Here is a 27,846-nt window from a genome sequence, read left to right on the forward strand (position 1 = left end):
GTGTAGAAAATGTGGATTTCTTTCGCTGTACCCTTGGCCATTTTGTGTTGATTTAAGATTTATCTTCTGCCCATTTTTACAAAGAGCTCAAGGCTGTGATGTTGTTTCTGTTCCTGCTGAGCATTATGTAGTCCTGAGGATTAATGCTTGGGTGCTGAGGGAGCTGAAGAAGTGTGAAACTCCCTGGCTATATGTAACTTGTCACAGCTGTGATTTCCAGCTTGGCTGATGACGTGGTGTGGAGATGCGGCTGCATTTTATGAGTGTTCAAATAAATGTCTTTGTTGCAGTGTTGTGGCACAGCTGATGAAATAGGCCCCATCCATCCACCAGGTCACTAAATTCCCTGATTAGCAGAAGTGATGCATTAAGCCTTCTCTTTACTGATTTGCTGTGTCTTCAGATTGTTATCTGCACTGTACACGTTTCCCTCAAGTCCTTAAGGAACAGGTGGCAGAGCAGAAACTGCCCCCTGCCCTTGTTGGGTACAGAATGTCAGTCATACTACTTATGATCTCTGGCCTCTGACAAGTTACCAGATCTCTTTGAAATGTCACCGATTCTAACCTGTCCTTCTGAGGGATAAAGATTACTGGAGGACACTCATAAGTTTCCTCTAGTTTGTGTGCTCCAGAAGCCAGTGTGGAAGTCTGAGTTCAGTGGCCATGAGGAACAACTTTGGGGACAACCTGGAGTTTCTCACAAACACTCGATGGGATGCTCTGGAGAAATGGAGAGAGTGCCGTGGACTTTAAAGACTCACTGTAGACCTGGTCACTCCTAAATGATTGTGTGATGTCTCCCTCTAAATCTTAGAATTCCCAAGAGAGAACTGTGCTGGTTGAGCACAGCCCCAGCCTTGCTCACAAAGCAGCAGTGTTGGCCTGTACATTGCTGCTATGTCTCGGGGACCTTCTGGTTAGGCAGGAGAATAGTGGTGAACAGGGCCATCACCCCTAAAGCTGTGGAGGATGCAGTGCAGCGTCACACATGGAGATGTGTGCCAAGTTCAGTGCCATGTTGGGAGACCTCCTGTTGAACTGTTCCATGTTTAGAGATGCTGGTGGAGAGGGTTGGTGGCACCTGTTCAGCAGGTGGATCTTACTGCCCACCAACCCTAGACAGCCTAGCTCTCTTCTATGCTAAGGAGATCTACTGGCTGTCAGCTCTGCTGAGGGTGCCAAATGACTTCATTCTAATGGGGCATGAGTCAGCGCAGGGGAATAGGTGATTGATGAAATGGGACGCAAATGGCTCTGACGAGTTCATTTATTTAACATGGGTGAGCAATTTGCTTCTAGGAAGACGTTGACTCACTCTGACTTCCATTATGCAAAATATCCACAGGAATCTCTGCTCTTAAGATTCATATCAGTCCCTGTGTTCCCTTCTTACCTATTTAATCATCAGTTCAGCGAGTGTTTATGGCAGGATTTGATTTGTGCCAGACACCAGGCCTGGTTTAGGATAACGGCTCTATGCTTTGCTCAGCCTGAACAGGTGGTTGGCAAAAGCTCTGAGTGAAGGTGGTTGGCTGCTTCCAGACCAGAGGAGGGTATCTTTCTCGGCTAGAGAGGGTGTCCTCTAAGATTGGGTTTGAGAAGGTCCTGCGAAATGCGGGGAGTGTTACTGGAGAATGGTCAACAACATTTCACCACCTCTGGGCTCTCTGAGGTTCTTTGAGACTTGGGGAGGGATTTCAGAGATCCCTGAGAGGAAAGACAGGAGAAAGGAATGAAGACCGATGCTAAGGAGTGTGATGGCCTCAAAACCCTGGCAAAGAGCTGCCAGGAAGAAGAGGAGAGGAGAACTGGGCTTGGCATCGGGGCCTTGGCCTGACAGTTCTCTCCACTGTGGTTCAGAGCCTGGCCTACTGAGATTCTCTCTGTCCACTAGAAGCCCATATTTACTACTTCATTTCCTAACCCTTCTTAATTAACTTTGACATCACATGCAAGCACATATCCTGGCTTTCCCGACTCTCAGTTAAGTGAACTCAAGTTACAACTGAACAATGAGAAGATTGATATAGTGTACAGGACTTCTATAAAGTACCCGGCACAGCACCAGAGCATTGGGTTGGGACATAGAGCTGACACCAAGTGTCCACTCCATCTCAGGCACCATGCATTGATTGATTCATTTAATCTTTTTAACCTCTTAGCGTAGGCGTGGATGTGTTGAAGAGCAGAGACTTGGAGCCCATGCCCTACCTCATGATCCTGATGTTGGGCTTGATCACCGTCCTGTGTCTTCATGTCTAGAATTGGGGAAAGGTATCCCCTTTACACTTAGGTTGTGTTCACAGTCATTGAGAGACTACCTGGAGAGCATTTAGCATAACAAGCCCATAAAGTCAGCATAGCTGGTAAAGGGGCAGGCAGAAATGTTGTGCTGTGAGACAGGATACAACGAGAACACCAAGGACTTGGTGGCTTTCTTTATCTTGATGCCCTCTCAGGTGCTTCTGAGCAGCTGAGAGAACCCCATGGAGCACTGTTGTGTGCAGAAGCATTTAGGAGTACCTGGGCCTAGTCTGTAGCGTGATTTACAGAAATGCTGGATATCTAGCTGGGTGATTAGCATCTCAGGCCTAGCCTGGTGGTTTATTGTTCCAATCCTGAGTGCATAGCCCCACCTGAAGATCTGTCTGGCCTGGAAGGACAGCACTGTTTTCCTGAGTCAGGGTGCTTAGCCTTTTTTTTCTTACTGCATTCATTTGCAGTCCAGCTGAAGTCAAAGACTCATGCCCTAGAAAAAAAATGTTTAAGTGCACAAAATTTATAGATGCATCAGTTGTGATATAAACCATTATTTTGAAATTCAGTTTTCAAAGTATAAAAAGTTTGCTCTAGAAATGACATTTGTAATGTATTTAAATAACAAAAATTTAGTGATGAGTATAGTGACCACAGTAGCTTTGAAATAGAAGAATAAATGTTCTGAAATATCTTTGGCCCTTACAGAATAACCTATTTTAGCTGGCAGAGTCATAGAGCTAGCCCTAGTGCTTATGTTGTTTGTGGCAACTACAATAGAAGTGAATGGTGGTTCCAGTTAGAGGCTAGTGAACAGAAGATGAAGATGCACAGGGTTTCTGGTCACATTTGTGTATCCCCTATATGTGTTGGTAAGGTTGAAAAGATTGTCTGTGAATAGCAGCGGCCACTTTTTCCTGAGCTGGATATTCTCTTCAGCATTTGGAAAATTCTTAGTTCTGGTTGCACACTGCTGGTAGGCTATACACATTACCTTGGTCATTTTAACGTTATTATTTTTGAGTTAATTTGAAATTCATAAAAAAGTCCTAAGAATAAACGGGTTTACCTATTCTGAGTGATCTGAAAGTTGCTCCATGAAGCCCTTGTCACCTCTGAGTCCTGTAAGCAGGCGTTAACCAACAGCAGGAAATGCGCATAGACTCTGCAGTGCCTTCTCAGACTTATTCACAGCTCTTGAGCTGCCTCAGGAATACTTTACATTAAGGATCCGATTTAGGATCCCGTCTTGAGATTTCCAGTCTTGATTCTTTAGTCTCATAGCTTTGATCCTTTGAAGTATGCAGATCAGTTCTGTGTTCATATGGGACAGTTTGCTTAATGTTTGGTGATTTGATTTAGTTGGTGCATCTTTGGTGGGTGTGTCAGCGTTGTGGGATATTTGATTGTACTGTGAAACTCTGAGACTGTGTTAACAATATCAGCCTTGGATCAGGGGGTGGAGCCAGTGACTGGTTGACAGGAATTAGCCATCGAGAGTATGGAAGACCTAGGAATATGGATAGAAAGAAGCACACAGGAAGGAGTAGGAAGGGACTTGGAGATTTGCAGGCTTTTTTAGTTTGGGGATGAATGGAGAGATACTATCCTGCCAAAAACGAAGGTCAGCTGGTTGCCTTTCAGCCCCTGTGGGCTAGCCAGTTTTTACCCCAACACGTGGCTCCCGAGTCTTTATTGGTAAGTAGAACAATAGAGACTTAGTTAAAAACTGCATTTGGTGGCAATGGCAGTACTGGTGCTGGTGGGACTAGAAGTCCTACCAGGTCATAGCCTGAGCGGCATAGTAGTGATAGTAGTTGGGGGTGGGGTGGGGAGACCAGATGATAATTAAAATATTAGTAGATTCAGGTTCACCTGCTGTGCCAGAGGTAAAACATGTCAGAGTGGTGATGCTGTGTTCACACCTTCTCTTCTTCCATGATACACAGTTCATGTGTTTAGTTACTAATTGTGCTGGCTTTGTTAAGTTCACAAAGACTATGTCTTCAGGAATCTGGACAATCCAGTTTCCCTTTTTCCTATGTACAAAGGAAGACTATCAGGGTAGTGTTTTGAGTCTGTAAATAATACTGATCTCCAAACACTCACTCACCCTTTAGTTTTAGCATCCTTTTATGTCCGTTGGCCAATTTGTTTATTGCAGTGATGACTGCCAAATGGTTATGTTTTCTAATTCCATCATCCTCCCCTCACTTATTAATTACCATTTTACTGTAAGGAAAAGCCTCTTGTCATGTAGTCATTTGTATTAATTTTTGACTTTGTGACTTTCTATCTTATGTAATTATTTTGATGTTCAAACTGTCTCATGTTTACCTGGCAAGAGCTTTTTTGAAAATGACCTCAGTATCTTCTGGACAAAGTTTCATCATTATTTAGCCATTTATTTATTAGCTTTGTGGGATTATAATTGAAAACATCAAGTTTTGGTGGACGAGGGTGTAGTTCATTGACATGTGGAGTGCTTGCCTAACATTCACAATTCCCTGGGTTCAGTCCCTAGCACCAGTAACACACACACACACACACACACACACACACACACACACACACACTCACACAAGGTATACAGTTTAATATCTTGATAGCCACTGTGAAATCACCACAGTCAAGATACCTAACATAGTTATTACCTCAGAGTGTTCCCACAGTGTTTTTGAAGAGCGTGTTTAAGGTCTACTTTTGTAGCGGATGTACGAGATGTTGTTGTTCACCTTGGTCCTCATGCTGCGTGCTACCTCTCTGGGACTTACTAGTCTAACTGAAACTCTGTTTGATGGCTTGCACCTCTATTTCTCCATCCCTTCACAGATCTTAGCAATCAATGCTCAGGTAATTAAGAATGTTTTTTTCTGGCACAACAGGATGCTGGAGGCACATTTTCTTGTCTTTGATTTCGTCTGTCCAGTACTAGAGTTAGCTGTTTTTCCAGATGTCTCTGTTTCCTTGGCATAATTTATCTTAATCTGCTGTGTAATTTCATAAGGTTATAGTCATTGTCGATTGCTTTTTAGGTGGGAACTTCAAAGCTGTTAATAAGCAACTTTCCAAATCCCCAAATTTTGAAGTGGTTGCACCAGAATTTGAGCTTGAAGGCTCGTTCATACTTGTGAGTGCTGATCCACAAACTGTATCCCCATTTCATAACAGAGGAACCCATCCTCATGGGGTTGACAATCTGCTTTTCCTAGACTGTTCTGCTAATTAGCCGTGGTTCAACCTGTTGAACCTAGCCTCTGTCATCACCCTGTTCTGGACACCATCAAGGGCCACTCACTTGACCTCTTCCACTCTCCTGTATGGCTGTGTTTCAGGTTTTGCTAGGTTTTGCTTTGTGAGTGTTTCTGTGAAGCATCATCTAGTGTGATGAGGTATTTCTTAGAGTGTCCTGACATCAGGCCAGCAGCATTGAGTGAGTGTGGCTGAATCAGGTGGCTTTGAGGATCTTTCACAAACAGCTTTTGGATGTTGGTAGCATGGCTCTCTACTTTGTGTTGAGTATTAGTTAGCTTCATATTACTATAGTGAAACACATAAGATGATTAACTTATAAAGGGAAAGGGGTTTTTTAGCTTATGGTTTTGGAGGTTCCAGCCCAGGATTGGAGTTAATTATGTTGAACAGGCAGTGAAAGGGAAAATCTGGCAGAAAAACTGCTCACTTCAGGTCTAGGAAGCAAAAGAAAGAGAAGAAGAGGATAGGGTCCTACAGTTCTCTTAAGGGTGCATCCTCAATAACCTAGGCACCTCCCACCAGGCACCATGTCTCAGAGCTTCTGCTACCTCCCAGTGGCACCACCCTGATGGACCTTTGGGCACTGTGCAGTCTGTCATTCCTAATTTCTCCTGCAGGTGGTGCTGTGTGACTGTGGCCTGAGCTGGAGTCTGGCTCAGAGCCTTCAGTCTGTGGTTTTAAAAATCCAGAGCTAGACACTTGTGTTTGCATAATGGCAGGCCTTATTCCTTGGCTTATGCCCTAATGTCAGATGCCCATTGTCATTTCCAGGAAAAGCAACAGTCAGACTATGAAGGGCTGGCGGGGGACTTAAAGACGGAACAGAGCATCTATGCCCATCTGACGAAGACTCTGCAGGACTCAGATAGGTAAGTTTCTCTTCAGATACCACAGCCACACCTACTTCCTGCTTAGGCCTGCTGGTTTCTCAGTTTGGGGGGGGGGCACAAATCCCACCAGACGTAGTAAACTTTCAAAGCTGGTGAATCTCCTTTAATGGTCAAATCTATGTATTATCAATCAGTCAATCAGAATTGTCTGATTAGAGCAACAAAATTAACGTTTTAACTGAGTTTTCAGTTCTTGATTGTGTATCTAGGAAGTTGTTCCATGTGCCTTCTATGAGGAAAATTGTAATGTTATCCCTATTGCACATGATCCTTCAAAGCCAAGAAAGGTTAGGTGACTCATCCAGGGCCATACAGTTGTGTTGACAGACCCCTGGGATTTGGCCCCATCTCCATGTCTTGAAGTGAGTCATGTCTGTAGAATTGCTGAAATCATTTGGTGCATTGAAGAGTGGAGAGGAAAGGCAGCTGTGGCTGGTGATGTCGCTGTCAGCCTCCTGTCATGAGCTCTAGCTCTCTATCCCCGAGCAAGTGGCCTGTTCTAACCTCTTTTTGCGCCTCTCTAAATCATCTGTCTATCCTCAGGGTAGTTATAGTTGAAAGGCTATGGTATCTGATGTTCATTTCAAAATAGTAGAGGAACAGAGGTAGGTGTGGTTGTGTTGGGACAAGATTGACCACAGCTTCCTGGTTATTGGTCTAGGGTGTGGAGATGTGCAGAAGGGACTCCTTACTTTACTTTGTCTTTTTTAAAAAATAATTTCCAAAATTTCCATAGTTAAAAGCATGACCGTCCCTTTTCCTTCACCTATGCCTTTTGTTCTTGCTGCACTGGGCTCTTCAGTGTTCCCTAGACTGTGCAAACCTGCCTCTGCCATCAGCTGCCATTCCCTGCCCCACTGTCCTGCCTTTCCTTGCACTGTCTCATAGCATGCCTTCAGTTAGCCCAGGTGTTACTCTTGTCAGGAGGCCCATCTGATTCTCAAGTCAGCTGCCCCTCTGTGCCCTGTCCCCCCTCTCAGGGCAGGATTGTCTGCAAGGCCCAGTTCCTCAGGCCTGACAGAGCAGGTGCTAGGGAGCACTGTTTAGGAATGCCCTCCTCTAGCACTGATCCTCCAGGTTATGAGGTAATTCCCAGATTCAGAGGTGAAATGAGTGTAGATATGGCAGAAAATATGCTGCTGGAACTAGGTGTGGACATATCTCAGGAAGCCTGGACGTTTCACTCTGGAGAGGGCATGGAGTCAGGGGAGAGAGAGAACAAATTTTGCTTTCATTGTACAGAATGTCTGACAGAAGCCAGCATAGATTCTGGACTCAGACAGACTTTCTGGGTCGATGTGACTGCTCTTAAGAACTCTCAGCATCCAAATAGTTCCTAGTTTCATAGTTCTTTCCTAGTGAATAAAAACATGGATGAGACTGAAGAGGGCCAGGGCTGCAACTAATGGACAAGGATGCTTAAAAGGTTTCATACTCATCTTCAGGCCTAGATCCACACCCCAGCCCCAGCACTTAGCAGGTTTGATCTTGTGGGTTTCATCTCTGATACTGAGCCCCAGTATGTGTGTTTGTAGTGCAGAGATGGGCTGGCCTGCCTACCCTCTTAAACTAACCTTTGCCTATCTCCCTCTTAACCTGACCTTTCCCTATCTCCCAACACATTTCTATGCTTCCCTCCCTCCCTCCCTCCCTTCCTTTCTCCCTCCCTCCCTCCCTACCTCCCTCCTTCCCTCCTTACCCTCCTCCTTTCCATCCTGCCCATCTTTTGTTCTATCCACTTTCAACTTACCTGCCTCCAAACCTGCTTAGTTTATCTACTTCTCTAACTGCCTCCTGTCTGCCAGCCATGATAACATTGCTATGTAAGAAATAGTGGTTTGAATGAGAATGGTCCCATGGTCCTTGTTGCTGGAACTGTTTGAGATGGATAAAGAGCTACGGTGGGTGGGCCTTGAGGGTTGGAAACCCACACCATTCTCAGTTTGCTGTCTGACTTTTGCTTGTGTATGGTCATGGGCTCATCACTCTCTGAAACTGTAAGGTATAATCAACTCTTTCTTCTTTAGGCAGTAGTAGGCATCTCAGCGCTATAGAAAAGTAACTAAGACACAAGGTCTGATACTATGTAAACTTTAGTGCCCTCTGGCAGGTAGGAAGCTTTCAATAAATGGCAGCACTTATTAGGAATAACAACACTAAAAGCCCACCCTCCTGGTCCCAGCCTGCACATCCGTATATATAACTTTGGGGTTTTAGATCCTCAGACCTTAGAGCAGAGGACACAGTTGCAGATGAGAGCCATTGAGTTCCTGTTTGTAGTTTTATTCCTGCTCACTCTGGAAATGTAAATGTACCTATAAGTATACTTGTGATTAAAGTGAGAAAGGAAGGGATAGCCCCCATGTGCTGGGTCACTTTAGACTGGCAGTACTCAGAAGCTGGTGACTTTAGTTCCATATTACAGAATGGAAAATGCTTGCTAGGGTGTTAAGTGCCCGCTTGACTCTTGGCGAGTCTCTCAGAGTCTACTGTGAAGAATGATTAGGGTTCAGACCTTCTAGGCTTCTGAGCTGATGTCCTTGTGGATGTACCCTCACCCCAAAAATGAGTTCAGTTGTTGCTTAGCCTCAGCAGAATGGGGATATTTGGGACTGGATCTTTATAGATCACAGGGACACATAGATCATATGGTACCCACTATGTACTGAAGGCTTTATAGATCATATAGTACATGCTAAAGATGTGGTATGTCCTTCTGTATATGTTTGCTTTTATTGGTTAATGAATAAAGCTGTTTTGGCCATTGACTTAGCAGAGTAAAGTCAGGCAGGAAATCTGAACAGAGATTTATAGAGAGAGTAGGTAGAGTCAGAGAGATGCCATGTTGCTGCTGAAGGAGACAGACAGCTGGAACTTACCAGTAGGCCTTAGCCTCATGGTGATACACAGATTAATAGAAATGGGTTAATTTCAGATGTAAGAGCTAGCTAGAAATTATTAAGTTATTGGCCCAGCAGTAATTAATATAATTTCTCTGTGATTATTCGGGTCTGGGCAGCTGGGAACGAAAGAGCAGCCTCCACTTACAATGTACCATAGGCACTGTAAATCATATAATGCATACTATGCACTGTAGACTTCATAGATCCATAGTACATACTATGCACTGTAGACTTTACAGATCAAATAGTACACACTATGTATCATAGACTTTATAGATCATATTATACACACTATGTGCCGTAGGCTTTATAGATAATACAGTACACACTATATACCATAGGCGTTGTAGATCATATAATACACACTATGTACCGTAGGCTTCATAGATCATATAATATACTCTATGTGCCATGGGCTTTGTAGATCATATAGTACATACCATGTACTGTAGGATGTTAGTAATATCCCTAGTTCTGCCTGCAAGCTGGTTCCACAGTGCCACATCCCAGTATGGTTGTGGCAACCACGAATGTCTTTAGATATGGCCATATGTCTTTTATAGTTGTAAAATTCTCTCCAGATGAGATTCCCTACTGTAATTCCCAAGAACCAGAATTTCTGATTCATCAGATGAAGGAGGGAAATGATGTAGATTCTTGCTGAGTGTCCACCAAGCTTTCTCATGTAACGTTTTCGCTTAACCTCCAAAACCAGTTCAAAGGAAAGATGTTATTATCTCATTTTATAGCTGAGACAGCTTAGTGGACTGACCTGGGTCTATAGAGTGGGTTAGTGGCACTTCCTTCTTTTGAACTTTGTGCTTCTGCTCCTGGCCATTCCCTTCTGCGACCCTGTTTCAAGAAGAATGTTCAGTGCCTGTTTCCCTCTGAGCAAAACACCTTTGTTCTGCTGGCTACTCATACCTTGCAAGGACTCTCGAGTTGGGAAAACCTAAGTGATAGACCTGAAGCATGAGCCTAATGGCAGGAGCTTCACTAAAACTCTCTCCTTTGCTTCCAAGTTAAATGTTTTGGCAACTTGCCACATGCAAGCCAAGCCAGTGCTGTGCTTTACCTCTGGAAGGGTTTCCATCTGCTAAACAAATTGATCATTGAGATTATTTGGAAGTGAAGTAGGTACAAGTTTCCTATAGGCCCTTCCTTTGCATGGAGGCTGCTTCACAATGAACTCTCCTTGACACACAAGCAGAGAAGAGTAGACAGAGTGGCTTATTTCCTCTGGGGTGTGTGTGTGTGTGTGTGTGTGTGTGTGTGTGTGTGTGTGTAGATAGGTAGATATAGCTATAGATAGAGATATATTCCATTGACGAAACTGGAGAAGTGGGGCTTGAGTCTTGTACACAAACACCCAGCAATAGCTTCTAACCACTCTGGGAAAATATGATAAAAGCTTATGAGCCTTCTTCCTAGAAAAATCCATATATATACATTTTTACAGATAATTACAGAGCAGTGATAAATCCTTTCAGGGAACGGTATGTCAGATATTGGTTGTTTAAAAATGAAACTTTCTGCTGGGCAGTGGTGGTGCATACCTATAATCCCAGCACTTTGGAGGCAGAGGCAGGTGGATTTCTGTGAGTTTGAGGCCAGCCTGGTCTATAGAATGAGTTCCAGAACTGCCAGAGATATACAGAAAAACCCTGTCTCGAACAACAGAATCCAAAACAAAACAAAAAGAAGTAATCCAAATGTCAAATTTCACAGTAGGCTCAGAGCTCTGCTGTGTGGACTGTATCTCTAGTACAGGTGTCAGCTGGATCTCCGTGCTCTTCTGAGAGCTGGCTGTGCGTCTTTCAGATCATGTGGCACTTGCACATGGATGTAAGTTCAAAGCCTTCATGTGAATCTTTACTGTCTAGTAGAATAGCCATTAGCTAAGTGGCTACTTTCACTTACACTTACTTTCAATATAACAACATTAAACATTCAGTTCCTTGGTACATTAAGCCCCATTTCAGATGCTGAGTAGGCACATTAGCTAGTGGTTGCTGTAATAGACAGTATATAGAACATGCCTGTCACTGAAGAAGGTCTGTTGGACAGAGTTCCTCATGATTGCTGCGACTCTAACAGGCATGTCTTTTTCATGGCCTCACTGGGTTCTAGGCTTCTTGTACTGTGTTGACCTACATGTGAAACTCAACAAACATCCCCTCCTCCGAAAAAGCTCATTCATACCGTGCATTTCAAGCTTGGTTGAGTTAGTACAATACAGTTCTATGGGCCCTGAATTGGTCTGTTTCTGTCTTGCTGTGAATTCACATTTTCTTAGTTTTTCTTCCCCCCGGCCCTCACCCCTAACCCTCACTCCTACTCTAGTATGTCCTTTTTGATGGAATCAGAACAGAAATCTGATTTCTCTCTCCTGAAGCCTAAGTGCTGGGTGAGGGAGCCTTTTAGTAGCTAAGCCTTCTCAAGGCATTATTCCAAATAGTGGACCATTCTGGAGAATTAGATTCTTTCCCCTTGATATGTCTCTAGTAGACACTAGTAAGGAATGAGTTTAAGTAAGTGGGGGAACAATCACCTGATTTTATATTATATGCTCAGTTAAAGATGTTGCCAGAAGCTTTCACAAGTGTAGGAGACTATTTAAGCAAGAAGCACATAGTTCTCCCTTGCACGTCCAGTGGCATTGAGACTGTATGGAAAGACTCGTGGAGAAAAAGACTCAGGAGAAATAACATGTGTTGATCAGTTGGAGCATCGTAGCAATTTTTATTTTCTTTGTGCTTTTATATTTACCTTTTTCTGTAATAAACACATTTACCTTTATAACTAAAAAAAAACCAAAAAAACCAAACATACAAGTGATATGCAAGTCACAGCTTTGTTGGGCTTTGCATCTTCAAGCAGAAATCAGCCTGTTGTATAATTTCTGTTGTTTTGTTTTACCTGGTAGCAGCGACCTACAGGCTGAGCTGAAAGAGGTTCTTGCCCTGCGGAAGCAGCTGGAGCAGGATGTGCTTGCCTATCGGAATCTGCAGAAGGCCCTACAGGAACAGCTCAGTGAAATTCAGAGGCGAGAAGGTACGCACTCCTTTCTATGGCTATCCTGTTGGTTGTTTTACATGGAGGATCTTGATTGAACTGGAAGGAACCCTAGACCAGGAAGTAGTATGGCCACATGATGCTATTTGATGACTGAGTTTGCTTCTCTCTGGCTTCAGCTTTCCAGGTGGAAGGGCCTATTAAAGTCTATTTATTCTGTAGAGGGTCTATGGTAGGTTTGCATCCTGCCCTTCTATATGCATCCTTTACTACTCTGGCTCCAGATAACCCAAGGGATTGGAAGCCCCGTTGTCTGGTAATCAATCCTCATTAACTGGACTTTTCCTGCCCTAGCTCCTTGAGGAGAACCATACATACAGATATGAAGCAAGATTGCTGTTTTAGATTCACATAGGGAGGGCAGCAGGACCAGGGCCCATGGGATAGCACGACAGCACCCATTATAGTATATCTGGGTCCTCTGTCTTGCTACAAACTGGGATCCTTATAACTTGGCTTATATCTTGTTTCTTTCTGCACATCCAGCCCAGAGCTTGGCATATGTGGTAAAAACTGGTTGTTGCTCTGGTGGGTGACATTTCTTGATCCTGCTCTGTGCATAAAGTACATTCTTTTGCCTTTCCACCTCTGTTCCTCACAATCATCCAGTTAGGCAGAATAATTGTCAACTTTTCTGTCTAAATGAAGGAGCTGAGCTGGGCATGGGGTCATTGATTTGCATCATCTGACCCAGGATGTACTGCTTGGACATCCAGGGCTCTGTTCAGGAACACCAACACTGGATATGTATATTAAACCAGATTCTATTTGTAGTGGTACCCCACTCAGTAAATGTCCCCTGGCTCTGCTTCTTCTTATGTTATTAGAATGTGATATGTGCCATGGGAAGCAGACCCTGACATACAGGTAACTGAGACCTATTTGTACCCACTCTGGCAGACAGTTTTGTATTAGGTGTATGCTCTCTTCTTCCAAGAACTCTGGGGCCAGTAAAATACATCAACCATTTTCATGCTGCTTCAGGTCTATGCTTGGGGTCTTATCTATTTTCTGCATATTCATCCCTAAGCAGAACCACTCTTATTTGAACTAAAATTTTATCATTTACTTGTGCCATTAAGAGTGGTTTCCAGGTATAACACTTGATAGGCCAATTATAATTCAGGATTGGCCACAGTGATAGCCTACAGACAGTAAGAAACCACACATGGAGACATGAGCCTGTAGTGCAAGTAAAGTTACTTTTCCTCTGAAGGTCATGCTTTAACCCTGTGTGCTTCATCTCCCCTACCTGATTCTGTGGCAGTTGCTCTAGGTGGAAAACATGAGAATTGGGTTTGGGGGGATCTGTTTTTAATCCTATTTCTTCCTGTCTCCATCACACATTTTGTTTTGTTTTTATGCAGAAGAACCGTTTTCACTTTATAGTGATCAGACATCATATCTAAGTATTTGCCTTGAAGAGCACAGTCAGCTCCAAGTGGAGCATTTTTCTCAAGAGGAACTCAAGAAGAAGGTATTGACCTGACCTGTTTGCTTTTTGGATTGTCCTTGCCTATTTAGTTCCTGATCTCAGAGGTGTGTTGTTCTCACGCTCCCTTCCTGACCACCCTCTCTTTCCTTCATTGCTTCATGACTCCTCATGTGTCCTTCACATCTATATGCACATCTATATGTTTTTAAAGAATCTTTTGAGAAATTATCAGACACTGGCATTTGGAGCTCAATTGCCTTTGCACTTGGCCTAGCAATAGCAGGGCCTGGAGTTGGAGTGCTGGGCTGAGCCTGGGTACCCTGTGATGTCTTCTGTGGAGTCTGTTGCTCTATCCCTTTTGGTGTTTTGACTCTTGCTTTGTCTTATGCAGTTCTCCAAGTCCTCCAAATGTGGCAGCCCAGAACAGTGAACTTCTTTGTATCACTGGTTCTTCATTATAAAACAGCTTCTCCAACTCCCCAGGGGTTTTACAGGGAATGGTTGGCAAAAGCTCACAGGAGTTATTGCTTTATTAAGGACAACTTATATGACTGACATTGCTAACTGAGTATAGAGAGAAGGAGGTCTCTGCTATCAAGGAAGCTCTGATGTAGTTGGAAAAACTCTAGCTCTGGCATATCTTTCCTTCAGAATGCTCAGACACAGACAGAATGGTGTTAGCTGCCATTGACCAAGTGCCTTAGTGAGTTGTGCCTGTGATCATGTGAGTTCTCATTCTGTAGACCTATCCTATTCTAACCTTGCCTAACACAGAAGCTGAGGCTAGCTCAGGTCGCCTGCCCACAAGTTGTACTCCTCTGCCTTGAAGTGAGACCTCTATCTCTCTGCTCTTACCTCCAGGTCAGTGAGCTCATACAGCTTGTGAAGGACCTGCACACAGACAATCAGCACCTGAAGAAAACCATTTTTGATCTCTCTTCCATGGGTTTCCAGGGAAACGACAGACTTGAGTCAACAAAACAAACAGAGGTAAGAAGAAATGTTCTTGCTGTTCTGTGGTCATTGCAGAAACAACCCCCACCACCCACCCCTTCCCCTGCTTTTTAAGACTATCTGTCTGAGGGAGTTCTTTGAAATTCTCTCTGCTAGAGTAGAGTCTTAAAGGTCCGGTTGATCATTAGGTCTGTCCACAGGCTTCCTCCAGCTTAGATCATATCTTAACATTAAAGTTGGGTATCTTATAATGCTGTTACTATGGCCTAGCTCTGGGTATTTGCTGCAGGTGGCATATCTGGATGAGTGGTGTGGTCTCAGAGTTGTTTGTAGAGTAGCTATGACTCCAGAGAGCATGGGTAATGTGGATGCAGCCTTGGAATATCCATAACTTAAAGGAAGATGTCTACACACTCCACATGGCCTCTCACCCTGGTCACTTCTAGGTGTCACTGCTGGCCTATGTCTCTTTTCCTACATTTGTAACCATGCTGCACAGGGAAGGAAGGACCTTGACACTGTGTTGGGGGAGGGAGACGTTGCCTTCCTTTAGCTTGGCTAACCCATTTCTCCTGTGAAAGGACCTGGCTCCATATGTGCATTAGCATCATTTCTGAAACCAGGGTTATTTTGACCATTGGTGCAGAGGATCTTTCTGTATCAAAGTCCCTCAAGAACAAAACTGGGCTTTTCCTGAAGTGTCAAGTCCATATAGGCCTCATATCTGAGGCCACACTATTTCTTGGGAAAGGTTTATGGGCTGTCTCTTCCCACCTTCCCAGTGGGAATTGCTCAGAGGCACTGTATTTATGCGCTGCTTTGGCCGTCTGCTTTCTTTGAGACAGGGATTATTATTGATCTTGGCCTCCAGGGCTCCAGATAATTTTGAAAAGCAAGAGCAATGGCAAGCCACTTACAGGAGAAACAAGTCTCCTAGCTTACTTCCTCTGAGGCTGTGTTTTTAATAAGCAGCTCCTTCTTCACTAGCTCCATTTGAGCTGTAAATGCCGAGTTTTGTTTGTTCATTTGCCCTTTGAAAAAAATCTGTTAAATGTCCCATTATGTCCTTTGGAGAACAGAGGCCTTTTCCTCTGCCCACTCTAAGATCTTAATACCAGTCAATTCAGATTTGAGTCATTTGTCAGATTGCCCTTCAATTTGATGTTCCCTGAAAAAAAAAAAAAGACTTTTCCTTTATACCACAGTTCCCTTGGCTTTCCCCAGGACAGGATAGGAAGAGCTGCATGGAAAGATGATTATTATTTGAAACTGAGGGAAGAAAGGGACATAGGATGAGGTGAGATGGCAGAGGGTAGCCTGCTATTCTCTTGGAGGGTGTGTGTGTGTTTCTGTCTTAGGGTTTTTATTGCTGTGAAGCGGCACCATGACCGCTACGACTCTTATGAAGAAAACATTTAATTGGGGTAGCCCTATTAGAGTTTCTGAGGTACAGTCCATTATCATCATGATGGGGAGCATGGGAGCACGCAGGCAGACATGGTGCTGGAGTAATAAATAGCTCAGAGTCCTACGATTTGCAGACAACAGAAAGTCACCTGGCTCACTGGGAGGTATCCTGAGCACAGGAAACCTCAAAACCCACCCCACAGTGACACATTCCCTCCAACAAGGCCAAACCTACTCCAACAAAGCCACTTCTAATAGTACCACTCCCCCTGACATTATGGGGGGCCAATTACATTCAAATTACCACAGTCTCCTTCCACAATAAACAAGGCAAAAACGGCTAGAAATACCTATATTATCCACAGCTATCTATGAGCAGCAGGATTTACAGAGTGGAAGACAGAATATCATTTCTATTCTCTTGGATGTTGTAAATCAGAAAACGAGACAAATGGGGGAGGGGAGGAGAGATTTTAGAATATAGAGAAATGTCGCTTAATCCTGTTGCTTTAAAACAGCATAATTAACATTCATAACTTTGCCTTCTGGTTGAGCTACTTATGTTGAAATGCAGTTTTCGTATTCTCATTAAATCATAACATCATTTTCCATCTTACTAAGGAACTAAAGTTTAATGGCCTAATTCTTATTGGATACATGGATGACTTCAAGAGATTGTTGCAAATTGAATGTTTGTACACAGGTTTTGTCTTCCTTTTTTGTCTCTAAGTTGTTTCCTTAGGTTGTATTTCCAGATATGTAATTACTGATAGTTGGAGATATGTAGTACACATACAATTTGTTTTCTGATACCTTCTCCCAACAACTCTTAATTTGATAAAGGTGGGAGTTGTTTAGAGACCTTATAAAGTTTTTCATGTTTCTTTCCAAAATGACTGCCCATAATCAGAGCCATTGCATCAGGACCTGAGGATACACATTGCCCATATGTGGGTAGCTTATGTAGAAGCCATCCATGTGACCAGCTATCCTGTTTTCTTAATGAGCTTAATTATAAACGTCTCAACCGAGGTGCCCCTGCTTGTGTGTGTTTCCAATTATTATTGATGTTAGAGGAGTCACCATCAGATGGGATAATTTCAGCAGGACACAGTTAGGGTAGTGAGTGTTGAAACTCCTGACATGCAGCATGTGGAACTGGCGACTCTGGATGAGGGCATGTGAGGGAAGGAAGCTGGCAAGATAACTCGCGAAGGTTAGTGGTTACTGTCATTTACTTTTATTATTATTTTGTCATTCTTATACGTGGTCAGAAACTTGAGGATGGGGGGACATGGAGATAGATAAAAGAGCTTAATTTAATTGAGTTCACTTATTAGTAGGGCTGTCACATTCATCAAGAAATGGACCTTGTGTAACTCTCAAGCAATGTCTTATAAATTTTCCACTTGGCAGCCCCTTTTCCCCCGAGGAATTTCTACACAGTCTCAGCCATCTAACTATACATAGCTCACAGTTTCTGGTAATAAATCATAAAGAAATAGGTTTTAAAACAAATCTTTGGTGTACATATAGTTTTACCATTTATTAAAGGCAGAAGCAAATTTATATGCTAATGAGATGGATGTGCTTGTTTATTTTTATTTAAAGACTTAAATCTTGCCTGAATATTTATAGTGCAGGGTGTGTAGCATCTTCTACATTTCTCAGAGTTGATTGATATTTTGATTTTATAATATTAATTCTTTAAATGTTGCTTCATATAAATGTGCAGTACAGAAAGTGGAAGTACGTTTAGAGACTATTTCAGAAATTGTTGGACAGGACTGGAGAGATGACTCAACAGTTAAGGATGCTTGCTGCACTATCATGAGGACTAGAATTGGGAGCCTGTTATTTATGTAGCAAGTTGAGTGTCCTTAAACACCTATGAAACTGCTGACTGCTGCATGCACACAGGTCCATGTACCCACACACAAATACACTCATGTAATAGACACACTGATAGATATGCACAAGAGAATGAAACTTAAAAAAAATTATTGGTAATTCTGATTACATTTCAAGCCAAACTTTATTTAACAATTTTTACCTTTTTTAAAGGAGCTGCCACCGAACTACTAACAATAGTAGTTTTCAAATCAGGCAGTATACAGTATACACATGGGTGAGCCGTTTCGTGCTTATACTTTGAGGAATGGTAATAAGAAAATATCAAGTCTATTTTCTGCAATTAATTCATGTGTCTATAAAAACAATAAAGTATATGTGCAGGAATTGCTTGCATCTAGTAGTCGCAAATCTGAACCAAGGTGTTTCAGGCAGTGGTAGTTGGTATTGCACAGGGTAATGACATGCACACTGCATGGAACCTGTTCTGGCTGTTCAGAATGAAGGTTGTGTTGAAGTTGTGTGATGCAGTATGGGCAGTTGCTACCAGAAACCCATTAAAGTTTGAAGTAACTTTGGTTGCCATGTGTTCATTTTTGAATGTTGCCAGTGTTGTTGTGGCCCTCACACTCAATGACTCTCTATGGGCACTGCATAAGCCAAGCATGTGATGAGTATCTGCAGTTGCAGCGCTGGGGAGTTGGAGCTGGAAGGGTCAGAAGTTCACAGTCATCTTCAGTTACATAGTGAGTTTGAGGTGAGCTTGGGCCACGTGAGACCCTGGCTCAAAACAAAAAACAAACAATAACAAAATTAAAGTAGACTCAGTTTTCCTGTATAAATATATCCATTAAATGTCAATAACACTAACACAACATTCAGACCATCATATAAGACTTCAAGCCATATTTTTTAAAAGCCATTTTTCTTTTTTAATTTGATTATTTTCTATTGTATAATTATTTTCTGTTGTATAATGTAAGTAACATAATTGAGCCATCTTAATTATTGTAGGCATTAATGGAGTACTGTGTGTTGTTTAGATTCCTATGTATACTTTTTAATGTTTAAACTAAGGCAAATGTGTTTAGCTCATCGAGCATTTTGTCATTCCTTTAAGGTTCTTTCTTCTAGTTTCACGGTATGTATGTTATTTTATCTGTAGGCGTCTACCGTGGAACAGCTCATGTGTTTCTCTAACTATCCACTGTCAACCTCTTCCAAGCCTTCTCTTGGCTCCCTCTCCTCACTCTCACTAGCCTCTAGAAACACAACTTTCTACATTTCAAGACTGACTCATTTACAGTCCACTTGAGTGAGAGCATGTGGTACTTAACGCACTGCCTAGACCTGTTAACGTTTTTTACCTGTCTATCATCATTCTGCTCCGTATTTTCAATAATTCAATGGAAATTGTAAGAATCGATGTATTTGTCCAAATATCATGCTTATCTTTAACTAGCATAAATGTCTTAGCTGAAATTTGTATTATAATTATTTATTTTGTTAGTACATGTGTGTGTATGCTTTCATGTATGCATGTGCCACAGCCAAGTATGGAGTTCAGAGGACTACGTGTAGGAGTTAGTTCTTCTCTCTACCCCATGGGGGCTGAACTCAGGTTGTCAGGCGTGGTGGCAAGTGCCTTAACCCACTAAGCCATCTCCCGTGCTCTCAACGAGTATATATTTTATAGTTACTTTTTTTCTTTGTCATGAAAGAAAAAAGCTGAAAGCCTATATTTGCTAAGTTCCACAAATATATGTACCTGTAAACTCCTTTCAAGATTCTCCACGTCCCTTTGTGTCAATCCCCTGCCTCATCGGCTCCTCTACTCTGTCTACTGTGTTTTTATTCTCTGTTAAACTTTTAATTACAGTCATAGTGTGTCAACTCTACACAGCATAATCTTCCTGAAATTCACTCATGTTGTTATAAGCTAATAGTTTCTTGTATCCCATTGTTTGAATGTATTAGTGTTTGCTCGTCATGCTGTTAGACTCATGGACAAAAGGGGATAGGTGCATCAGTATTTCAGAATATTTTTTCCTAGTGAGCACTAGGAGTAAGTTTAATATTTTTATGCTTCTACAAGCAAGTTTAGTAGCCTTGTTTGGTCCTTATCTCCTAAGACTATCTGTAGGGAAAAGTAGTATACACACATACTCCCAACACTCAGGAGGCAGAGACAGGCAGACCACACAAATTTCAGTCCAATCTAGTCTATATACTGAGTCAAGGATATATAGTAAAATTTAATCCCTTGTCTCCACTGCCAAGGATTCAAGAAAAATGAAGAAGCCAATAGAGCAAGGGTGCCTCGGTAGTTTTGTAAACTTTCATGTTTTAGCAAGTTTGTTAACATCAGCCAGTTTTCATGTTTTGTAGCATTGTTGGATATGAGTTCTGTTCATCAGATCTGTTTGATCTTGATTGTAGTTCAGATGTAGCAGGCTAGAGTGTTCTGGCCTTGAGAATTTTCTATAAAGTAACATTCCAGATCAGTTTGTTTTGTTTTGCATTTCTTCCTCTGAGAGGAAGATAAGGATTTCAGCTGGACAGGGAGAGTTAAGATTACAATTGTCTGATGGAAAGAACTCATAAGGTGAAACTCATGGGACGGAGCCACAAGTATCACATACACACAATTGCCCAATACCTGACCCTAAGCTCAGTGGTTTTCCCACCTCCAGCTAAGTGATGATGCATCAGCAACATGAGATTTGATGTGATTTTTGGAATAGGTTTGATTGACACACTTACTCAGCATGGCTACCTTGGTATATATCGAGTGCCTCTTGGTTATTTTTTATGTCTTCCGTTTTTGTTTTAACTTTTTATTGATTCTTTGTGAATTTTATATCATGCGCCCTAATCCCACTCATCTCCCTGTCCCTTTATATCCACTCTCCGCCCTTGCAACCTCTTGCTCCCTCAAAAAAACCCCAAATAAAATAGTTTAAAAAAATTAAAAAATATCTTACCTAGGAAGCTGTGGTGTGTCTTGGTGTGTCACCCAGTCTACACTTTTGACCAAATAGCTGTACATGCAAGTAAGTGTTCATTGCAATGAGTCATTGACCTGGCTCGAGGTCTCCAGAGGCTTCTGTTACTCTATCAATACTGGATCCTCACTGGGACTCCTCTCAGATATTCTGCTGTTGCCCCATGTCATGGAGATCTTCCAGCCCTTGTATATGTTCCTGCAGTTCTTAGATGGAGTAGAATTTGGCCCTGGATCTGGCACTGGGTGGTAGCTGAGTTGACCAGCCCACCTGCCCTCCTGTGCCAGTACCAACAGGGCCAGCTCTCCTTCTTTGCCCAGGTAAGCTCCCCTGCCTGTGATAGCTGACAAGGGGCAGGACCAGCGCTCCCATATTCATACTATCAAGACCAGCTCTCCCTCACCCACACCGCAAGGGCCAATTCTTCATCACTACCCTGATGACGGGCAGGGCCCTAGTGCCAGTACGGGCAACGGGCAAGGCAAGCTCTCCCACAAGCACACCTCTATGGCCAGCTCTCCCATACTGCCCAGGCAGGGGATGAGTCAACTCTCCCATTAGCTTCAGGCAGTGAGGGGTGGGGCCATCTCTCCCATGCCTAAGCCACCATACTGCCTGCAAGGGAATTCATGTCTTATGACCAAAACTTTGGTTGTTTGGAGAGTTGGGCTATTGCTTTCCTGGGAACTGAACCGTCCATTCTGGGGAACTCAGAATGCAGAAACATTGGGACTTTATAGTTTTTAAAGAATTTCAGATTCATTCAGTCTCTTTTAAGTCCTTCATTTCCAAAAGTATAAAGTTATCAGCAACCTGACACTCTTCTCATTAGAGATGACTTTTTGTCATCAAAATGACAATGTTACTGGGACTGTCCATGTCACATGTGTGACATTCTAACAAGAGGTTTATTCCCAGTGCTAAACAGGAGAAGTGATGAATAATTTGGGTGCACCATGAATTTCATTTTCTGCTTTTTTTTTAATCTCTGCTATTTTCAATTCCATCAATAGCTATTTTCTAAAATCTTGTTACCTTTCTATAATCCAAAAGTGGATTTAGTAAAGGCAGAATGGCAGTGGCAGGAGAGAGCATGCTCAATTTATAGCCTCACATGAAGAGTTTGCAGGGCTAGGGAAAGGCCCCCAGTTATTGGGGGGAGGGGGAGATTTATCCATAGCCAGTAGCTCTGACTTAGTTAATTTTTATCTCATGACTTTGGCATTTGTATCTTTGTTTGTTTGTGTGTTATTGTTGTTGTTGTTATTGACTGGCTTTTTTTTGAGAAAAGACATCACTGATTTGTTCATACATATTCATACTGGACACTTTTGTTGTTGTTGTTGTTGTTATTGCATTTTTCATATAAATCCATGCTCCATATAGCTTCTGGCTAGCAGAGAGGATGAAGGCACAATCAAAATTGAAGCAGATGATGAGAATCATTTCCAGAGTGACCAGCATTTAGAGCAGAGTAATGAGGTAGAAACATAGTTTATTCCTTACTTTGTCTCACCCTGTGTCCAAATCAGTCTGCTATCTGGGAGTATGTGTGGTTCGTTTTCTGTTTATTCTGCCTGCATTGTGTGTCTACTTTATGCCAGTGGGCATCAGAGAAACTGGTCTCTTTTTTTTAACAGAACTTATAAAGTGGGGGATGGAGCCAGTCATGAAACATAGTAGCTGTAGAACAGTAAGAATTGACTGTTGGACCTGGATAGATATTTAAAGATCTAAGTCACCCTATTTGTTTTATGCATTGGAAACCGGCCTTTGAGAGGAGATGATTTATTGAAGGCACAGATTAGGATGCCAGTGATGGAAGTAGGGTATGAATTCTTGTGTCTGATCTCTTAGAAACTATCAGGTCATCTGATTGAAGTGCAAGTGGACCCTGATGGAACTGAATGACTCTGCAATCTCTTGACCCTGTAACCCAACTCAGTATTATTCTGATCATTAACCCAACCCATATAGAATCTTCTAGTCATGTTGCTACTGAACAAATGGGCTAAACAGTCTACAAGCCTAAAAAAACCTTAAATATTGAGATGTGGTAGGATATAGATGCTGCAGCTTTGATTGAGATGTACTAAGAGGTGCTGTAGGTGTGGAACTTTAGGTCTCCAAGGTATCCCACGTTCACAGAGTCATGAGTGGGCAATAACTGATATGGATAGTTTTGGAGCACAAAGTAATGAAAATGGATGCTTTGGAATCACATGAACCTGGTTTTGAGCCTTAGCCATGTCACTCCTGCCTCTACCTTTCTTGCCTAACCTCTGAACTACCCTTCTGTGTAGATTCTCTCTGATACTGAAACCAAAAGACATGTCATTAAGTGCTCAGCAAATAATAGTAATGTCTGCTTTTATTACTATAGTATATTTTTTTTCCTTTTTTGGAGATTGCTTATTTGATGGATTTAATAATTAGAGTGGTGACAAAAAGAACCTATATAGAACAGTTCATTTGTGTGAATCTTGTTTTCCATTTTAAAAAAAATCTTTATCATTTTTCCAATGTGGAGAGATGGAGCGATGGCTAATGTGTGTATCACTAACAGTAATGAAGTCAAGAGAAGTTATTTATAAACTGGTTGAGGAAATTACAGCTTTGAATAGGGGAGAGAGGATGCTAATTGTACCATCTTGGGACATGCCCAGAACAGCCTTTAACTCGAAGTCTCTGTGGTAGCACTCCTCTGGGAACCCCAATGGCCCAGGAAGGTGAATCTGTAAATAACATCTCCATGGGAATTAAGAACTTTCCACCCTCCTAATGAGATACATCAAATCCCTGTTAATTAGTGTCAGTAGAATAATAATAGTGTATGTATCTGTAGCATAAGTAATAATATTATGTGAAACATATGATAACTGTCGAAAACATGATTGAGGGCATTCATTTTGCGTCCTTCTTAGAAAGAATTTCCAAGGAGTAGACTGTGGAATGGGAGAACATGCATCAAGGGGGCACCTGTAGTGAGTCAGATACTCACCCTAACTTGGTCATCATTTTCATAGCAAGATGTATGGTACCACTTTAGAGTAAGGAAATTGATGGTAAGGAAAGGGACGTAAGTGCCTGCCTTCCTTAGCATGAGTGTGAGTGTGTGGACTTGCAAGCCTATATCCTACCTGTTTTTTTTACCTTGTTTCTGCCTGTGGACCAGTACTCACTTCCCTGTAGCGCTTTCTTCTTCCCCCATCCTTCCCATTCTCCATATACCTCTGTTTGACCACACACTTTCATTTGTAGATCATGGAGGACTGCGTCAAGAGTGACTGCAAAAATGAATATTTAAGGCATATGGATTCCAATATTTTAGACCATGATGGAGCCAACACACCTGGTATCTCTGGAGACCAGAGCCTGGAAGACAAACTCGTAGGCCTGCTTGGCACTTTGTTCCAAAAGAAGGCTGCACTGTTGCTGGAAGCCAGGTAGACATGGGCCCAGGTACCTCTTTGTTTGAGGAGGAATACACTTACGTTGCTAAATGGAATCAGATGTTGGTGTGCAGTGTACCTGAGAGCTCCTGAAATGGCTGGGAAGGAATCTTGCCAGTCGTGCAATTAAGTAATTAGGCTGCTTGCTGGTGGCTGTGAAGGGACTTGAGCAGAGCCACACTCAGGCCCATTACAAAGAGATGAGAGAAAGCTTTTCCCCAGAATTATTCCTGTGAGTCCCAGAAAGCTGCCTGACTGTCAAGAGCTCGAGGAGTCAGCCCTCCTGGCCTCTCCTCTGGTTTTGGCATTAGCTTAAAAACACCACTGTAGTCAGAACTCCGCTGTTTTATGTTAAGCTTGAACTAAATTCTCTCCTCAGTTTATCTGCTGGGAGTTGTTCCTATTTGGGGAAATACTACAGGTTGTTTTCCTGACACAAAGAAGGAGAAGCATTAGGTATGTTTGTATTTTGTAAATTAGTCCTTTATGAGCTGTTTCCTCTTTCATGTTTCTTCTAGGCCATCCTTGGCAGTTGTGTGGCTATGAAACCAGGAAGAGCTGTGCTATCTTTTTCTCAGTACTTCAGTTTTTCTGACCACTTCTCAGGGTTGCTGGGTGGACTTAGAAAAAAAAATATCGAGGAAAATTGGGTATGATGTTATATATTTCAATAAAAGCTCTCAGTTCTGATACAGGCAGAAAAAGTTACTACCGCTTTGTTTCTTAGCAAGAACCAGATACCCTAGTCTTTCTTATATCATTGCAGTACTAAGACTTGGAGATCCTTCTCCTGAGATGAAGGCTGGAACATTCTGTGTTTGGCAAGCTTAGTGAGACCCAACCTTTTAATTCCTGATACCTAACATTTTCTAAGGATGAGTCTTGGAGGGACATACCCAGTTCATCTTCAAAGGGAATTGGACAAGCATAGCTGGTACCCAAGACTAGAGAGTTTCTGAAGTCTCTAAGTAACCTACCTTGTAAAGTTTGAAGTAGAAGGTACCACTGTTCCCCCACTGTGTAGGACCACATGGGAGTATTCTTGGATGCTGTGAGCTGGGGACCATGGTGAGAACAAGGTGGGTTGGGAACGTGTGTTTGCTTCTAGTGGACAAGCTTTTCTCCTCCAGCTAGTTGTCAGAAAAACATGTGAGCATCAACATACATCTTCAATATTGGTATTTTTAATTGAGTTGTAAAAATTCCAGCCTAATCATGCTTTTAGAGAAGGCCCTTTGTGAGCCAGCACTGAAGGCAAACCTGTGATGTTTATTCTTGAGTACCTGCTTTCTTTTGCAGTTGCCTATCCCATAGGCTTCCCAGCCACCAGCAGCTACAGCTCCCCTTAGAAAATGCACCCTTGATGTAGGTGGGTCATCTGCCTATGTGTTACTTTCATTGGTTAATAAAGAAACTGCCTTGGCTTTTTGATAGGGCAGGATTTAGATAGGTGGAGTAGACAGAACAGAATGCTAGGAAGAAGGCAATGAGTCAGACGCCATGCTTCTCCTGCCCAAGATGGATGTGGGTTAGGATCTTTCCCGATAAGCCATGACCTCGTGGTGGCATACAGATTATTAGATATGGGTTAGTCAAGATGTGAGAGTTAGTCAATAAGAGGCTGGAGATAACAGGCCAGGCAGTGTTTAAAAGAATACAGTTTCCATGTAATTATTTTGGGTAAAGCTGCTTCTTGCAGCCCACCGTTCTTTTTACAGAGTGGCCCCCAACAACTCTGTAGTAAGAGGGAGCAGAGGGTTGTGTCCCGCCACCCGGCTCACGGTTAGCTTTATCCGAAATAATTACACGGAAACTGTATTTATTTAAACACTGCCTGGCCCATTATCTGTAGCCTCTTATTGGCTAACTCTTACATATTGATTAACCCATTTCTAATAATCTGTGTAGCACCACTAGGTGGTAGCTTACTGGGAAAGATCCTAACCCACGTCCATCTTGGGCAGGAGAGTCATGGTGACTGACTCATTACCTTCTTCCCAGCACTCTGTTCTGTCTACTCTACCTATCTAAATCCTGCCCTATCAAAAAGCCAATGCAGTTTCTTTATTAAACAATGAAAGTAACACATAGACAGATGACCCACCTACATCACACCCTAACTCTGCTTAACCTTCATTTCTGAGCACTATTCTTCCCTGTGCACTACTGAACCAATGATGGCTTGGTGATGATGCCAAGGTCCTACTGAAGACCTGACTTGTGTACATGCTCTAGACAAAGCCCTGGTTAGCTTTACAGGCTCAGCTTTACATGATGTGGCCAGTAATCTTTTTACAAGGATAAGGGAAGGTAGCATTTGTGGACCTAGCATTCCCTTAGCCATTAGAGAATTCTCTGGGGGTGAGGGAGTGAGAATTATTCAGTATTCTCTTTGGTCATGAAAACACTAGTCTTATACCTAGAAATTTTTACTAGAAGTGGGATGTTTTTGTTGCTTTGAAAAAACAACAAAAAAATCAGTCTTTGAACAGAGCTCCTGCCTAGCTCTGCTGTTCAGATCTCTGCCATCTGTCTCCATCATGATTTCTTCATACCTAGCGATGATGGTACTTATCCCCTAGGAATTGTAAAACAATGAAATAAAATAATGGATCTGGAGTATAGGTCTGTGTAAGCACTAAGTAAAGTTTTGTAACTATTGCTGCTTGAGTCTTGCATTGTAAGGGTGAGTGTGCCAGTGAGTTTGATGATTATCTGAGCTACATAGTAAGACCTTGCTTAAAAAAATACCTTTCCAATTAATGTCGCCACTCAGCCCAGGTAAGACGTTATGAATACCATATATAGGTACAACAACCAGCTATTAATGTGTATCTCTGTTCATTACTGAGCCATTCTCTGACAACCCCAGTACAAAACTTTGATAGACTTAGGCCTAAAACTTCCCCTCAGCCTTTGAGACTTTCTCCTTTCTAGCCATCCATGTGGAGAGAGAGACCCCAGAGTGACTGACTCCACTACCTCCTAGAACGGAACAGGAAATGGCTCATTGGTTGTTGTGCACTTCCCTGTCTGAGCAGCTCACTGTTGATGGTGGATTGAGAAGGCCAGGGCAGCCTGCCTTGTGGGATGGGCAACACTCCCTTCTCCTTTTCCTTGGCATTCACCTTGAGTGGATTCCTACTTCTCGCCTTAGATGTTTCCAGTTCACTCTCTAGCAGAATGGTTCAGAATTTCTTCATCAAGAGTTTTTGGTCTCTGTAACTCAGTGTTTGGTGATATTTGATAGCTGAGATGTTGTAAAAAAAAATGTGAAAGAGGAGCACTAGGTAGGCTTGAAAATTGTTCTTGAAAGGCTCATTCAATCTTGAATTCCAGTGGACTTCAGAAGAGGGTCCAG

At 42.5% G+C, this 27,846-nt stretch overlaps 1 protein-coding gene across 13 annotated transcripts in view; it reads left to right on the forward strand.

Moving 5' to 3' along the window:
- Cdk5rap2 (CDK5 regulatory subunit associated protein 2) overlaps window positions 1–27,846 on the forward strand; it is a 183,639-nt gene that overhangs the window by 89,639 nt on the left and 66,154 nt on the right. For 8 of the 13 annotated variants that reach the window (XM_087904938.1, XM_087904943.1, XM_087904945.1 and 5 more), the window contains 5 exons: window positions 6,285–6,382; window positions 12,233–12,360; window positions 13,749–13,858; window positions 14,678–14,806; window positions 24,295–24,479. In XM_087904938.1, the coding sequence (XP_087761064.1) occupies window positions 6,285–6,382; window positions 12,233–12,360; window positions 13,749–13,858; window positions 14,678–14,806; window positions 24,295–24,479 (650 nt within the window). The remainder of the gene's footprint in view (window positions 1–6,284; window positions 6,383–12,232; window positions 12,361–13,748; window positions 13,859–14,677; window positions 14,807–24,294; window positions 24,480–27,846) is intronic. The other 5 variants (XM_087904939.1, XM_087904946.1, XM_087904942.1 and 2 more) reach the window with 1 other exon arrangement.

Source organism: Myodes glareolus, chromosome 3 (genome assembly GCF_982192425.1).
Source record: "Myodes glareolus chromosome 3, mMyoGla1.1, whole genome shotgun sequence".
NCBI classification, from domain to species: Eukaryota; Metazoa; Chordata; class Mammalia; order Rodentia; family Cricetidae; genus Myodes; species Myodes glareolus.